Genomic DNA, 16,597 nt, shown 5'->3' on the forward strand with positions numbered 1-16,597 from the left:
CTAAACCTTTTCTGACAAATGCACTTACTTTTGACAGCTAAAAATATCAGTGATAAGATCTCTTGCATTATGTCACAAACGATCTGCAAGAAGCATCAATGACAAAGTGTCTAAGACCTTAAAAGTTACAACACACGAAAAGAATACTTTTGTTTCAACATTTATAAAACATATACATCGTTGTTAAGCTATCAGTTAAAAAACATGTTTAAACAAGCTATAATTGGCAATAGCTTGCATTAGTAAATCACCACAAACAAGGTAATGTGTGTTCTGAATACTGCCGTCTTGTTTTTGCCAAAATTTCGTCAACCCATTGAGTGTGTACAAGAATAACCAGTACCGGTATACTAACATCGTAGGCTAACTTCCACAAAAGGAAAAAGAGATTAACTCATCTACATTATGTCATGTATCAAATTGCATTAATTCAATGTTTGTCAGGTCTACTGCCACAAACATGCCTGAGAATGAAGAAGAAAGCGACACAACGTAGGACTATGCAAAAAACATATGCTGCTGCCAAGCACAAACACTTAGTAATTTCAGCACAACCAAAAAAACATTTTTACTAGTTTAATGTTTTTCAAGAGCACTATAATGAAACTAAGCTGCAAATTGTAAAAAAAATGCAACTTTTCCAGAAAAATATGAAAAAAAAAAAAAAAAACGAGTGTTTTTTTGACCCAAGTTTTAAAAAAAAAAAAAAACGTTTTTTAAAAAAAAAAAACGGTTCGTTTTTTTGCATTTACATCTCTAGTCGCTACGCTATATAGGCCACATGATTGCACTGATGACCTTATCGTTTCTGCGACGTCATAAAATGTTTGACCATTCTCCTCCCCTTTTACTGCATTATTACGTCAGCACTGTCATCAAATATTCAAATACGAAAACCTTCTTTTGCTCACAGAAAAATTCAAATTTTTGCGAAATGTCCATGATCCTGATCTCATTGATGCTTTCATTCGCATGCGGTAGTCAATTCGTCATATTCAATCCACTCTCGCCAATTCTACAAGACATTTTCAACAAAACATACCAAGTATATGCATTTTTGGTAATGTTATAATCCGTGCCAATGATAAGCTGAAGCTCATATACCCCACTGAACAAATCGATGGTCGATTACATCACGTTCGATATGTTATAACTATATGCATGCTTCGTTACCAAAAACGTAAGAAGTTACACTGGACAAGGAATCGAACACTAAACCTGTAAATTTATTGATTCTTATACAATACTGCACATAGGATGTGATCGTACTTGTGTCAGCAGATGGACAGTTAGACGAGGCTTCGACTCGTTTTCAACTTGACAGCCATCACAACAATGCATGCATTTGTCTTGGCTTGTCATTTATGATATAATTATCCAGTTAGGAATGCTTCTAGTCCGTTAAAGTTTGATAGAGGTAAATATTAATTTGTGTCCAAAAGTTTCATATGTCCAGTATTAGAAAACGAAAATTAAACTGCTTGAGATAACACCATCTAGCAACTTTGTGTGATTAGAGAGAGCAGGTTTTTTTATGGAACTCTCAGAGTAAAAAAAATAGGTGGACTTAACAGTTTCTCTGAAGCGATAGTTGAATTAAGTTTTATCGCAAGCATTGCATCTTGCAAAATCGATACAACGAATCTTTACCGGAATCAACATGGATCAGTCTTCTTTCTATGACGCTCTCAGCAATGATCTTAGGAGGATTTATTGAATCTTTGTCGGTCAAGCCCTTACTTAGATCTATGAGCAGGAAGAGATTGATGCAGACGTTTCACATCACCAACTTGATTGCAATCATCTTAGTTGCTTTGGTTGGGAGGTTATCTGGTTCGTACGAGGTCTTCATCATTAGTCGCATCTTGGCTGGCGTGCCGTTTGGAGGCGCATACAGTAAGCATTGAATTTAGCTGGTAATGGAAGAAAAGTCCGTAGTGAAACGAAAACGTGCTGTAAAGAAAGATACGTACAGTATTGTGTTGAAGTGAGAAGACGTAGAAGACTGAAATAGTTTCTTCTGAAGGTTTCTCTTGGTAGTGTCGCATACTTTTATAAAGTTTAAAGTAGAAGCAAATCTTTTTATAACGTCAGCGTGCGATTCTTGCTTGTTGTTAAAGTTCTATGCCCGAAAATGAATTCATAACATTGACAAGGTGTCGTTGAATAAAATGCTTCAGGCACCTTGCTCCACAATCACCATACACCCGTGAGCTGAGCATCATTTCTTGATGCTGTTTTGTTTATTTGTTTGTAGATTCTTCACAATTGTGGTCTGATAGCATTTACATCTAGGTAATTTTGTGGTATACATAATTTGTAAAAATATTCATTAAATTCTTATTTACAATATATTTAACCAAACTTACTTATTCAATACTTCGCTAGATGAATCCCAGCTTTACCTATTGTACATGACCATACTGCCACTAAAAGTACAATGTTTTTACGAGCGTTTTTGCTTCTTTCACTTATCTTTAACTGTAGCCTACTTTTTGCATTGAATGTGCAATTTTTGAAACTTGAAGCTAACAGCCGTATTTAATTATCACCGACAGATCTTACCCCAATAATGATTGCTGAGATCAGCATGAAGAGAAAGCAAAAGATGCGACAAGGAATTATGGGAATTGGAAATAATTCCGGTTTTTTATTTGGCTCCATTCTGGCACATCCAAAAGTAAGCGATGAACTGGCTTGCCTACGTCTTTCACATTATACAGGTGTTGGCTGCATATTCGAGGGGAGAGGGCTTGTTGCGGCACTCGAGGGTGAGTGTTGAAGAATGACACAGATGGATTAAATACAGTGGCTGACAATTTATTAATGCAATAACAAATACAAACCAACGCAAACAACATAATACAAAGACACACACACAAACACACACACGAGTTATCAGTAAACATTCTAATAAATAAGAAGTTTGATTTAACTATGGCTTGGGTGTGATAGACAATGCGAATTATTCTTTTTTGTGTTCATGAATTTTCGTTAAAGTTCCTATTGTTTCACTTACGTAGAATTCACTAATAGATCATTAACCAATCTTGTGATGTTGAAGGATGATTTAGAGAAAGAATATGAAGCAACGCAAGGAGAGATAAAAGGATGCAACATAGTGGATATATGTAAAGTAGTGAAGACAAAGCAATACAGGTTTAGCGGGAAAGTTTTCTTACATTTTTTTGTGATTTGGAATGAGTGTAAAATTATTTCTGTATTTACCAAACTAATTTTCTAATTCTTTGTGCATTGATAAATGGATTGATGCAGTAGTAGTCGTTGGAATAAATGAGCATCGCTCAAATAAATTTTTTTCTAATATTTTTACACTTATGTTTTCTGCTTGACAACTTTTTAAGGTCGTGCTTATGCATTACAAAAAACAAATATCATACTGCAGGACTTCCAACTGCATTTATATTGTACCATCAGTTCATCACCTTTCGGGAGTTTATTATTGAGTCGTATCATCATCATGTACAGAGTCAAACTTTAACTGTGACATGTTTCCACATCGAGATCATCTGCTCTCCTCTTTGTCTCTTCGATGTTCGACGAGTCAGCCCACTGTTTTACATCACCTCTCTAAGCTCGCCTCCTTCCCTTGCACCATACAGTCAACAACCACTTGACATAGCTGTCCTGCTGATCTTCGCAAGATACGTACCAAAGATTTTATCTTTTATTTCGCTAAATCATTTTTCCATCTGCCTTGCAGTTCAATTCTGTTTCTAATTTGTTCATTTTTATGTGTTTTTTGTTGTTGATATTTTTCATATTCTTCAGTAGCACCAATGTTGAAAAGCATTCATTTTTTGTGGATTTCTTTGTCAAAAGCCAAAGTTTCAATATGACATTACTCCATTCACATACCACGATAGTAGTCCCAGCTCCGAGAATTGCATACTGGAAAACCATACACTATTCTTTTTTTCCAAAAGTAAGATATCGTATGTGAAAGCAGCCTCAAATATTGTTTCGGAGAAGTACCGGATTCGATGAAGCGAAAATACATTCGACACACACATGGCCTTCTGATAATCTTGTCTGAAAACCAAAATAACTTCCAAAGTTAAATTTGTAATTTGATTATTATGGCTTATTTTTTTATCAGTTGTTAGCACAATACATGTGGCAATGAAATATTGATTCTTGTATATTCAATCTTTCAAGGAACTGAATGGTTGAAAATCTTTTATGCGAAGGGTTCGATAAGCATAGCCCGAAAGAAATGCGACAGTTTGCTTAAAATTATGGAGATTTTATCGACGTTATTTTGCACCCAACGGGAGTAAAACAAGTTGTGTTTATTATTAAGCTCCTGCTCTTTTCGTAAACTACAGCTGGTGGCTTGTCTTTGCCTTGCCACCAATCTGATGATTTGCGGAGCAAACAATTTTTTCTCTACTCGCATAGAATGTTTATTGGTGTTGGAATAGCTAAAGAGAACGCAACCTATGGAACAATTGGGATGTTTGCCCTTCAATTCATAATGGCTGTAGTTGGGGTAAATTTTCATTTGAATTGTTTGTACTACTTAATGACATTGAATTGGTTTTGACCGGTGAACTATAAGAAAGATGACCCACACTACTGTATAAAAGAAATGTAACTTTTCTCTGGGTTCTTGTGCATCAGTTGATCAAACCAGACAACCAACAATTCAACAATTTGAAGATATTTAAAATAAACCAACTTTTCACAAAATTATTATCTGGCTTTTCGCTCTATTGCGTTACTTCGCTCTTTACAACGCGTAAGTGTGCGAGTAGCCGATGACGTCTAAGTACAGGTTTGTTGCGATTGCAAACAAGGCCGGTACTAATGGCATCCTTGGCCTCAAAACAAAATAAAAACACCAAAAAAATGAAGTCACCTTAGAAACTACCTAAGGAAAGAAATACTATAATTGTCAAGAAAGTATGCAGTGTTTACCCTAACAGCAGGATTAATAAAGTAGAATTGATGCAAATGCTCTGCAGCAAAGTAATATATGGTGTTTGACCAATTTCCAGAGCCCTTATAAGCTTCCAGGCCCCTCAAATTATTGCTGGTCTAAAGCTAAATGCTTCCTCCTTGAACCTATATATTAATATAAGTCATCAATTTGACGTGTTTATTATTGTGAATAATTTCCTCAATCTAAGTTATTTCTACAGTCTAAGCTCATCGACCGATATGGAGGAAGAAAAGTGATTTTATGTGCAAGCACCGGTCAAATAATATCCTTGGTCTTATTTACAATAAGCCAGGCCACCTTGCACTTGGCCAAACACGTTATGCAGTACTTTGCTATTGCCGCAGCGGTTATATTCTTTGCTTGGTAAGTCATAGGTTCCAAATGTTATTTAGCGTTGTTTGCAATTCACCAACTTAACGTCATGTACAATTTCACAGCATACTGATGCTACGTATAATTTGTATATTGTATGATCATTTCCAATTGAAGAATTATCAAAATGGAATCAAGGAAATTTTGAGGTATAAGAGAAAAGAATAAAAAAAAGGACTGGACAGGAATCCTTTCTGAACTTGCCCTTGAGAGGACGAGGACCAGGGCCGCGTGAGCACCATCTGGACCCCTTTTCATTAGGAAACCCACTAGTGGGCTCTTATGTTTAGTGATAGCCCTTACAAATTGCGGTACTAGATTTCGGACGTTTCTCTCCTGAAGCGCTTTGCGCTGACGCTGATTAATTTGTACGCTTACTTTGTTTGCCACAGTTGAGTTCTGTCTTGCATACTGAGCTGCAGTGGCTTTGTTTAGTTTAACCTTTAGTAGAAGTGTTGTTTGCTGAGTTTTGTGAGTTAACCTTATTGTGTTTTAGGTTATGTAACTTCTTAAAACTTAATTAAAACCAAATTTGTTTGTGTGACTAAATGTATGGTATTACACAAATAGGACTAAAAATCGTTAGATTACGGCCGCAAACTCTTTCAAGATAAGGAAAAAAATTCACATTCATAACTGCAGCAAAGAGTAAACAACTCAAACATTTTTTAGAAAGAAATAGTAAATATGCCGACAATGCACTAGCAACTCTGGAAAATAGTTGGAAAAGGACCGGAGTTTAACAAAGCCAAATTTATAAGACAAATGGACAATGCAAAACTTTACGTCCGAAAAAGTAAAGTTGTATAAGAGTGTTTGGGTCAAGCCCCAGAAGCTTTTGACAAATATAATCTTGTTTTGGCCCCTTTAAAAGCGACTCAAGATATTATTCATGAAAAGTAACAAACGGCAGATGATAGTAATAACACCCATACAGTTGAAAATCTTACACAGAATCGAAACATACAACAGTAAAAAATAAAAACAAATTAACTTGAGAAAAAGGATAGAGCAATAGTACTTGCACTGATAATGAAGACAGCTTAATTTTCGAAGCGTTTGAAAATAAAAAAATTATAAAAAAATTTGTAACTTTAAACCCTGAAAGTTAGTGTATAGGGCAAGAAAATAGCAAAGGAAAGGTGTACCAGTGAAGGCATAAAACATCTTTGAGATGTCTTTTGCCTTTAATGCATGAGCGATTGTCAAATTGTTTTGCGGGCCGCACAAAATTCTTTGACGGGACGCATGCGGCCGCGGGCCGCAGGTCCTCAGATCTAACGTATCTTCACCTTTGCTTCGCTTAGTATTTTCAAAGCACACTTCATTTTTTTCACCTTATAGCCTATCTAAATTAACACTGAAAATCTTCAGTTGTTAGTGAACTAGTCTATCTAAGTGAGCACTTGTGTCTGAAACTCACATGCTCAAGGCCGCTAAGTGAATAAAAGGTGGTTGAGCGAACAAAGCAAGCAAAATGAAATCGCAAAAATAGAAAAAAAATTACACACCTATCAAATGTTACATGTAAAGTTACAATCCTAAAAAACGCTGCACGAACTAAATGTGGGTGGACCTATAGACCAAGATGAACCTCGGCCGGGGTTGAAAAGCAGTTACGTGCTTGCATGACTTAGCTATTTATTACCGAGCTTCTGTAGCATCTTTTGTCTTTTTTAAACAGCCAAAACACATTAAACAGACTAAAACAGCCGTGCTCCCCCCCCTCCACCGGTAGGAGGACACGGGCGGTTAACACGGCTTTGACGAGGACCATTGTTTTTCGGAATTGGCGTTAAAATAAACTTCAAAAATAGGGAAAAAAAACTTTTTTAGAGATTACCTTGAAATTGGTGACAATACAATACTAGTCATTATGCGCTGCAAAAACCGAGGTGAAATAAATTTTCGAAACAGCTGTGTGAAAATACATTTAGCGGTGTCAATATTTGCTACGAGTGGATGTCGAAGGACAATTTGTTGATTGGACAGTCCTAATGGCTAGCGTGCAGGCCATGCCGTTAGTTTATTTGTAATCTTCAGGTCGATGCAGCAGTTGGACTGTTTCGACCGATAGACACCTTAGAGAGACGACTATTTCCCCTATGAACTAACTGACTACAGTCTTTGTGACCCTTCTAGCACAAAGACAGAGAATTGATTCTTGCTCTGAACTTTGTTTGGTAATAAAAGAAAAAATAATAATGGAAATGGTGGGCATCGAACCCACGTCATCAAAACGACTACCTCCCAAACCATTATGCTATATTGCGTCTACTCAGTAGCTCATTTAATTTACTTTTCACAAAGTTTTGAGAAAGACGCTCAAAATATCACGTGGTTGCTGCAGCGACCTGCATATTGTAAATACGCATACCGTTACGATTCACGAAACGCAATAGTCGCTTCTCTACAGAGGTGGGCAGTAGCGCACTATTTCTGCAGCTCGGCTACTTTTTGGTAGCCGTAGCGCCGCTACATTTTTGTTAGAGTAGCGGCTGCAGTATAGCAGCGCAACACTTTTAAATGTGGCTGTAGCGAAGAGACGCTACATTTGTTTCAGTCGCACTCCCATTACTTTTCAATATAAAGTGAAAAAAAAATACTCGTTTTTGAGGATATTTTTTATGGTAACATTTTTTATGGTTTATGGTATTTTTTTATGAAAAAATCAAGGCAGAAATAATTCGACTGTTGCGGGAAATATCAAGCCACGTTGATACCGACCAGAGTGACACCAACACCAGTCACGACTCTAAGGATGAATTTTTTTGGTGTGTTGGTACCACCGCAAGACACGTCGTCACGAAGAAAAATCCATTGTGGAGGCCTTTTTTCAGACAAAAGCAAGTTCTTGAGCTTCCCTAGTGCCGATTGATAACGTATCTTTATTAATACAACACCCCATTCCTTCCAATGCTGCGGTGGAGAGATTTTTTTCCTTTAGAAAAGACGTGCTGAAGTCAAATCCGGCAGGACTCGGCGACTCGCATTTTGAAATGCTCATGTTTTTGAAAGATGCGTAACAATAAATCTCACCAAACGACATGTTTATCATAACGACGTTGAAATGGAAGTGTAAACGAATGATATCATTCGTTTTCAAGGTCCTTTTGACGTCACAAAGTGCTTTCTGTGTCTGTTTAAAAAAAGGTAGCAGGAGAAGTAGCGGAAGCAGCCTATTTTTGGCAAGAAAGACAGAATCTTGTGGTGCTCTTAGTGATGAGCATGAACTGTAGACGACTAACACATGTAGACATAACATGGTTTTAATGAATTTGATTGAATGCGTGGTTTTAAGTTTTTCTGAATTATAAACTATCAAGTAGGATGAAGGGTAAGAAATCCGGGTTATTTAAGTTCATGCGTTTGATACATTCCTGTCTTGGAAACTTGAATGCAAGTTAAAGAAATATCAAAGACATGCAAAGAATACGTCACTAATCAAGTTGACTTTTTTTTAAATATTGTTACCAATCAAATATTTAGGCCTACAAACGCTTTTATGATATCACTATCGTCTTTCGGTCACATGAGATGTTTTTATGTTTTAGTTGTCAGCGGAAATTGATAAGTTCAAAAGCAGTGGAGTAAAAGTTTATTGTTTTGCGACGTGCAGACCGTATTAATTTTAAAGATAACTGTATTGTATGAGTTTCTGTATTAGTAAAATCTTTATTCTCGTTGGTTGGGATGTCACCCACATCCATTGTGTACAATATTTAAACTTTTTTATATTTTTATTGCCACTATGGCTTTCTTGCATAAGTTATTAGCTATTTTTCTTTATCAATGCAAATATTAATATTTTTTGTTCAAGCCGAGGGAAAAGCATAAATTATGTTCTGATAACAGACAACATAGCCAAGAATTTTTCTGTAACAGAACAAAAAGTAAAAAATTCGTGGGTGGTATGAATATTTTTAGATTTTGCCTGCTTAAAAGTAGCCTATGTATTTTTTGTTTGTTTTTAGGCCTACTTGGAATACTGTAAGAAGCAAAACTAGGTAGCTGTCGACCCAGGCGTACTATCTGCTTGAATAGGCCTAACCGATATATTGTTTACTGGTGGCTAGTTTAAATCTAGTAGGCTATAGTTTTCACAGTGTGTTGAGACTAATCATTTTAATATAACAAGGCCAACTTGGCTTTAAGAATATGAAATGCAGGATGTCACAACGCAGAATAAGTCATGAAGTGCAAAATGAGAAACCTTGCATATAAAGTATTTGGTAAAGATATATGAACAATAGTTTCGTGTGTAGCATCCCGCTCGATGGATGGCTGAGTTTTATCACTAACCTATCAGTCTAGCCTGACTCTCACCACAAGCATAACCTACAGTCGGCATAAATGTTGTAATATGAAAAAGAATAGTTAACAAGTGGCAAACAGTATAATTTTAACAGTAACTGACCAATAGCAAGCAAGCAATTTAAACTAAAGTTTTCTTACCACCACCGCGTGACCGGACACCACACTAAAAGAAAGAACGAGCCGCGTTAGGTCAGTGGTTACGCGTTCGGCTCAAGATCATGCGGCGCTGGTTCGACTCTCGGGGTGTGCGCTTGAGCAACGCATTTCAGGACTGCTCTCCATTCAGCGGCACCTAGTGAATAGAACAACAAAACTTCAACAATCGGAAACTTCACTCTGCCAATCTCGGTAACCGGCCCTGCGTCAAAAGGTTCTACAAGTACGGTATGCGAAACTACCAGGAATAACCTATCAAGGCTTTGTCAGTCCGAGGACAAAGATTCAAAACCAAACCAAACCAACCAAACCAACCAACCAACGAGACATCAACCACGAAGTGTTGCACACAACTGTCACATCGGTTCGGGTAAAAATAATTGTTAATAGAAAAGGAGCAAAACATAAAATGATAGGAATCGTCCTCAACATCGCGTAGTAGTGTTTCAGGTAAAATGCTGCGTAGGTCCTATTTCAAGTTTCTGCTTCAGTTGCATAATTCGATTGCATTAATTTTCTTTTTGAGTTAAAATTCTCATACGACAAATGTCTTTTGCTCTATTTACCTTAAACAGCTCAAGTTTATAGCGATTTGATCACGTTTCAGCAAAACCACTTACATTTTTTTGTAACAAAATATATCTATGGTAAAATTTTAGATCAATGCGGTCATTCATTTTATCCGTGGTTGTTAGATGTTATATGTTTGCGAGTCAATCACGGTGGTGACTGAAATTACACTGCGCCACAAAAATATGACTTGTCTGGAACTGAGATGTGAATATCCATTCTGAGTGTAATTTGGGGTGCTGATTCCGAATCTCAAATCGGTTTTGCTCTATCTATCACGTCAGGATATTAAATTAGTTGCTTTTTTTATTTAAAAAATCAACTAAGTAATAAAAATTTTCAATTTTTGTTATAGTTTGAAATTCGCTTGAAGAATCCAAATAAGTTCATATAGCTCTTTTATTATTGCCAGCCTAATAGTCATTGCCATATCAAAAAGACAGTCGTGTCAAGGGACCTATGTTTACTGGTATTTGTATCGAATCTCAGCTTGTTTAGTGTACGTTAGCGTTTACAGTAGTCTATTCCGTAAATATTTAATGAAATTAACAAATAAGGTTAAAAACTCGTCTTCGAACATATGAAATAGCAAGGTATCACCCATTTTCAAAATATAAAGGTTTTATTTGAACAGACAGTGGCGTACGCAGGATTTTGTCCAAAGGGAAGCCAATCGAATTTTTTTTTTCGAAACGAAAACAAATAATTGAAAAAACGCCCATTTGTGGAAGTCATGCTGTGCAAGATTAGCCTATCATACTCAGCTGGCATTGACGACAATGTTTTAGTTTGTAACAACTAGTTTGCTCGTCTGGATAGATTTTGTAACTTAATTGTAAACAAAAAAATGTGATAACATTCGACGTCGCATAATATAATGTTTTACGTAGACGACGTATAGTTTGCTTAATTAACCCAATGAACCACGCGTATTGAGCGTACGCTCAGTGGCGCACGCAAGATTTTCTTACTGGGAAAGGGAGCGTTCGATATAACTTGACATTTTTTATCAGGATCAGCCTAATGCAACTTTAGTCTGACCAAGGTTTAAGGTGGTCAAGGCTATCTGTTGGTAAAATATAAAGTCTGACGGTCTTTGCCGAGTATGTCATTGTACTTTGCGAAACTGTGTGCTAAACTGTGTGAGCATTTAGAATGCAGCAAAATGTAATGGCATTGTTATCAGTGACAAAATAATTTGCTCCCACAGCAAAGAAAAAGACACTGTAGAACCTCACAAGTTTGTGAAATGCTCTTTAAAAAGTGATTTCAGTCTTCTCTTGAGCTTGCATATCAACGCAAGGTTTTGCTGAGCTTGATTTTTTGCGTAGGAGGCTGGCTTGAATTTCTTCAACACTTTTTCCTTTGGTCTCAGGTAGAAAGATGATGAAATAAACCAAAAATATGATAGTGCAGCCTATCCATATAGTAAACGCATATGCACCGAGGGCAATCTGGAACAACAAAAAGCAAATTTCAAACCCTTTTGGTAACTGAGTCATGAAAAGTTTGGGTGTTTATCAGGGTTACTATCTAAGAGTTAATCAACTTTTAAAAGTTTAAAATAATCAAAAAATTTTACGAAATTATTTAACACTGGTAACAAAAATGTTCTGAAATTGATAGCATTTTTGAATTACTTTCTTCGATGTGAGCTATTCAACAGTTGCATCTTATTTTAATTTAGAATTTTTGTAGTTAGTATTGGTCCGTTGAAAGCACATCGCTATTTTTAAAGACATGTTGAAGTGAATAGGCTTGTGAAAAGGTTAATAAGTAAAATATAGCCATCAAAATATAAAAATTAGGCTGTTTAAGAGACGTGGTAGCCAATTCCTCATGTTAGTCTAATAATCAGATCATTGAAAGACATCGTGCAAAATGATTGAAATTGATTGAATTTTGGAACACAACGAGACAAATAAAAAAACAAAGAAGTTTATTTTATAAAGAAAGAAAAAGTCCAATTTATAAATTCTAAAATATTTTCGTTTCATTCACACGTACGTGATGAAACGTTGGCTTACAACCAGCAATATTTATTCAAAGGGTTTACCTCTAAATAAGGATGGATAAATATTGTAAACCAGGACAAAGTCCAGAAGATAACAATAACCATTCCCATAATGGCCGCGCGGGTTGGTTCGATTGTGATATCTGTTGCCATGGCGAGTGTAGCCCCACCCACTCCACCAGAGAAGCTGCAGTATAAAAATTTATCCTGAGGCACAGTAACGTAGCTGCTGCCCTACTTCTACCCTTTGTTACCTTAGTTGATTAAGCCCCAGCCTTTGAGCTTGAAAAACAACTTTTTAATGTTACCTTCTACGCCGATTTTAACACTTTGCAATTGTGATAGCAATCGTTAGGAAACTCATAGTATTCAATTGTGACCACTTTGGAATTCACCGTTGCATCATTTTTCACGTTGCATCATTTGACACTGCAGTAGATAGAAACAGAGAAAGAAACAAGCGAGCACGAAGCAGGGCCTTTGAGAGGTCGGGTACCAAAGAGATCCTCTGGCCCATAAACAAGCACACCAGTGGCGTATCCTGGTAGGTTAAGCAAGGGAAGCAATAAAACTCGGGGGTAAGAGCGTGCCGAGGGCACGCGTATTTTAGGGGGTCTGGGGGCATGCCCCCCCGGAAAATTTTTGCAATATTACACTCAAATAATGGATTATAATGCTTTCTGGAAACACTTTTAGGGCAATGTTTGTATAAAATTTATTAGCAGACAAAGATCTATTAACTTATTAAAAGTAGCTCTTACACGAACGGGCAAAAACTGCGGCTCAAATTACAGAACACCAAAAATTCAGCTTAACTGCTCAGTTATAGCTACCTACTGCTGTAGTAGCCAGAAGAAAGATAAATAACTTTATTTGCCAATCAGATTCTATAATAGTACCATACACAATAAGCTTACATCACAATAACAAACAGTTTATGAACATAGAGGAACGCATAAGTACACTCAGTGTTAACAAATTCAATCTGATTAACCAGGAGCAGCGAAAGACCAATTGGTCGTCTAGTCATCTGCTCCCAACTGGTCATTAATGAAGACACAAATAGATTGAAGAAAGCACTCGAATTGGCTAATGGCATTAAACAATAAACGGCAATAAGTCAGTGTTTGATATAATCAACTTAAACAGCGTAATTGTTTGTAGAGGTAGTCTAAGTTGCTTTTCATGTAGGGAACTGGTTTGTCGTCTTTTTTTAAATAATGTATGTTGTGAAATTTTATGTTGCTTCAGGTTGATGACGTGCTCTGCTTCAAGCTGATTAGTCGGCGCGGCGTTTAATCCTTGAGTTCTTGTTTTTGTTATTGTTGTTGCTTTCTTGCTGAACGTGCAGCTAGATGTTTGTGGACTGTTTTAGTTATTCAGTTATCTTATAATATGTAAGGTGCTTGTGATGGGCAGACTGACATTTTTATCTGATGTTCATTACAATTTAATCAACTGATACCAAGACTATGGATAAACTACTAAAGCCATCTCGCCTTGACCTTGACCCAAGCTCTCCTACTGCATGCAAAGAGTGGAAGCATTGGAGAAAGACATTTGAGTTTTTGTCGAGGAAATGGAACGGGGTGAGGCTGGCCAGGCTGTCAATAAGCTTAAGCTATTGGTGAATTGTGTTTCACACAATGTTTATGAATTCATTGATGAATGTGACGCGTACGATGGAGCAATTGGCATTTTACATAATTTATTTTCGAAGACCCCACATTTGATTTTTGCTCGTCATTTGTTGGCAACTACAAGACAACAGCAATGTCAACCTCTTGAAGAATTTCTTCAACTGCTTAAAAAACTCAGCAAAGATTGTAACTTTACAAATGTGTCGGTTGAACAACATCGGGAAGAGGCCATCCGTGATGCCTTTATAAATGGACTGCTGTCACATACAATCCGACAACGGCTTCTGGAGAATGATGCGTTAACTCTAACTGCAGCTTTCAATCAAGTTTGAACGTTAGACATAGCACAGAAAATTCGGAGGAGCAGTTACTCCAACGTCTACAGAACGAAACGATGTAAATCGCGAAGAAACCTCGGCGATGACCAAATCGAAGAAATTGTGTTTTCTCTGTGGTCAATCATATCACGACAGAAAGCATTGTCCAGCGCGAGACTTAGTGTGCTTAACAAAAAGGGCCATTTTTCTAAAGTATGTAAAACCAAAGAAACTGCTGATACATCTGCTTCTGTCTATTCAGATGCCTTGTGTGTGATCAAAGAAGCCCCTCAATGCTTGTCTCATGCCACGCTAAATGCTGTTATTGCCGGGAGAGAATTATCTGCCTTAATTGATACTGGCAGTTCCTGTAGTTTTATAAACAACGAGACAGCACGAACGTTGAAGCTTCCAGTCAACTCTTCTAGCAAATTATCATTACAGGTTTCGATCGCTTCGTCAAACCTTAAAGGGAATGTTGTAGGTCATTGCATGACTGACCTAATGATCAATCGACGTAATTATCCAGATGTGTGCTTGTGAGTTCTCAACAATCTGTGTTGTGACATTCTGCTGGGTCAAGATTTCTAAAGTCGACTTAAGTCTGCTATATTTGAGTACGGAGGAAACGAAGAGGATCTTGTTGTGTCTCGTCAATCAGGATTGTGCGCTCTAGCTTCAGCTTCTGCTGCTGTGCCATCGCTGTTCTGAAATTTGTCTCCAAACTGCAAACCAATAGCTGTGAAGTCGAGAAGATTCAACAAGAAAGATCAAGCTTTTATAGAGGCTGAAGTGTCACGTCTTCACTCTAAAGGAATAATCAAGCCCAGCATTTCTCCTTGGCGTGCTCAAGTGGTGGTAATGAAGGATGAAGAAAGCAAGAAAAATCGTCTTTGCATAGATTATTCGCAAACGATCAATTTGTTTACAGAACTTGACGCTTATCCCTTGCCCAGAATAGATGACGTGGTAAATAATCTTGCCAATTATAAAGTGTTTTCCGCTTTTGATCTGAAAAGTGCATACCATCAAATTCGTATAGCTGAAGAAGATAGGCGTTTTACTGCGTTTGAGGCCGCTGGGAAATTATCGGAATTTGAACGAATTCTGTTTGGCATAACTAATGGTGTGCCGTATTTCAGAGAGAAATGGACCACGTAGTGACGGATGCAAACTTAACGGCAACATTTCCTTATCTTGATAACATAACAGTGGTGGGAGGCACTCAAGAAGAACACAATAGAAATGTTGCACGATTCCTTCAGACAATCAAAAAGAGGAACTTAACATTAAACGAGAAGAAAATCATTTCATCTGTTTCAACAATAAGCATACTTGGTTACACCGTTGGAAACGGTGTAATCAAACCAGACCCAGAAAGACTACGTCCTTTAAGGTAGCTTCCACCTCTAACCAGTGCGAAATCATTGAAGCGTATTTTAGGTTTATTCGTCTACTACGCAAAATCGGTTGCGAGATTTTCAGACAAAGTCCAGAATTTGAAGAAAGCCACAAGTTTCTCATTGGATAGTTCTGCTCTACGTGATTTCAACACATTGAAGGAGGAAATAGAAAACGCACGTTGTGTTTAGTTGATTAAAGCCTTTACTTTAAGGTTAAACAATATGTTCATTTTTATCTGATGTTCATTACAATGTAATTTTAGCTTATGACTGAAGGCTTTGACGTTGGAAAGTGTGCCTATTTCGTGTGGGATTTCATTCCATAATTTTGGACCACCTTGCACTTTGAGGCTAGAGCTTGACTTCTTCGTTTCAACTCTTGGCAAAAAATAGTTATTCTATTAAGAAGATCTTGTGTTATGGTAGTGTATTTCTCTTTGAGTTTGGAAGTATATCCAGTAAAGATTGTTGGCAGATGTTCACTTTTGTACTTTGCAATTTCATGTTTATAGATGAGGTTTACAGGTAGTACACAACACTGGATAACAGTGTAAATCTAACATTAAGCTCAAACTTTCTCTTACGAGGCAGATATAACCCTAAAACCTTAGATTTTCTCATTACGCATTAGAAACAATACTACACTAGGAACAATACCCAACAAAAAGCAAATCTGAGTTTGCTTCCATAGATTAGTTAAAAGAAACGTAAATCGCGTCATTTTTCTCTGCTTTTTTCCTTTGTTTCTCACCTTGTTTCTTCGTAAAGCAAAAACGAGAGCAAGGGAAGCGATACGAATCTCTGCTTCCGTAAGCTTCCAACTTTTTTAAAATCAAAACCTA

At 37.0% G+C, this 16,597-nt stretch overlaps 1 protein-coding gene across 1 annotated transcript; it reads left to right on the forward strand.

The window, feature by feature from the left end:
* The first annotated feature begins 1,748 nt into the window (after window positions 1-1,748).
* On the forward strand, window positions 1,749-15,752 carry LOC145768099 (uncharacterized). The gene is made up of 6 exons (XM_082579573.1): window positions 1,749-1,896; window positions 2,559-2,771; window positions 3,024-3,131; window positions 14,615-14,722; window positions 15,092-15,321; window positions 15,495-15,752. Exons 1-6 carry the CDS (start codon window positions 1,749-1,751, stop codon window positions 15,750-15,752), a joined length of 1,065 nt encoding a protein of 354 aa, XP_082435699.1.
* Window positions 15,753-16,597: the final 845 nt, after the last annotated feature.

The sequence above is a fragment of the Aplidium turbinatum genome, chromosome 1 (genome assembly GCF_918807975.1).
Source record: "Aplidium turbinatum chromosome 1, kaAplTurb1.1, whole genome shotgun sequence".
Taxonomy (NCBI): Eukaryota; Metazoa; Chordata; class Ascidiacea; order Aplousobranchia; family Polyclinidae; genus Aplidium; species Aplidium turbinatum.

What these genes read in the sequence shown, in the direction of transcription:
- LOC145768099 (XM_082579573.1), top strand. Translation starts at nt 1,749, where the DNA reads ATGAGCAGGAAGAGATTGATGCAGACGTTTCACATCACCAACTTGATT. An exon ending in GCCGTTTGGAGGCGCATACA is followed by an intron (nt 1,897 to 2,558) that starts GTAAGCATTGAA and finishes TATCACCGACAG; the next exon opens with ATCTTACCCCAATAATGATT. An exon ending in ATGCAACATAGTGGATATAT is followed by an intron (nt 3,132 to 14,614) that starts GTAAAGTAGTGA and finishes CTGTCTATTCAG; the next exon opens with ATGCCTTGTGTGTGATCAAA.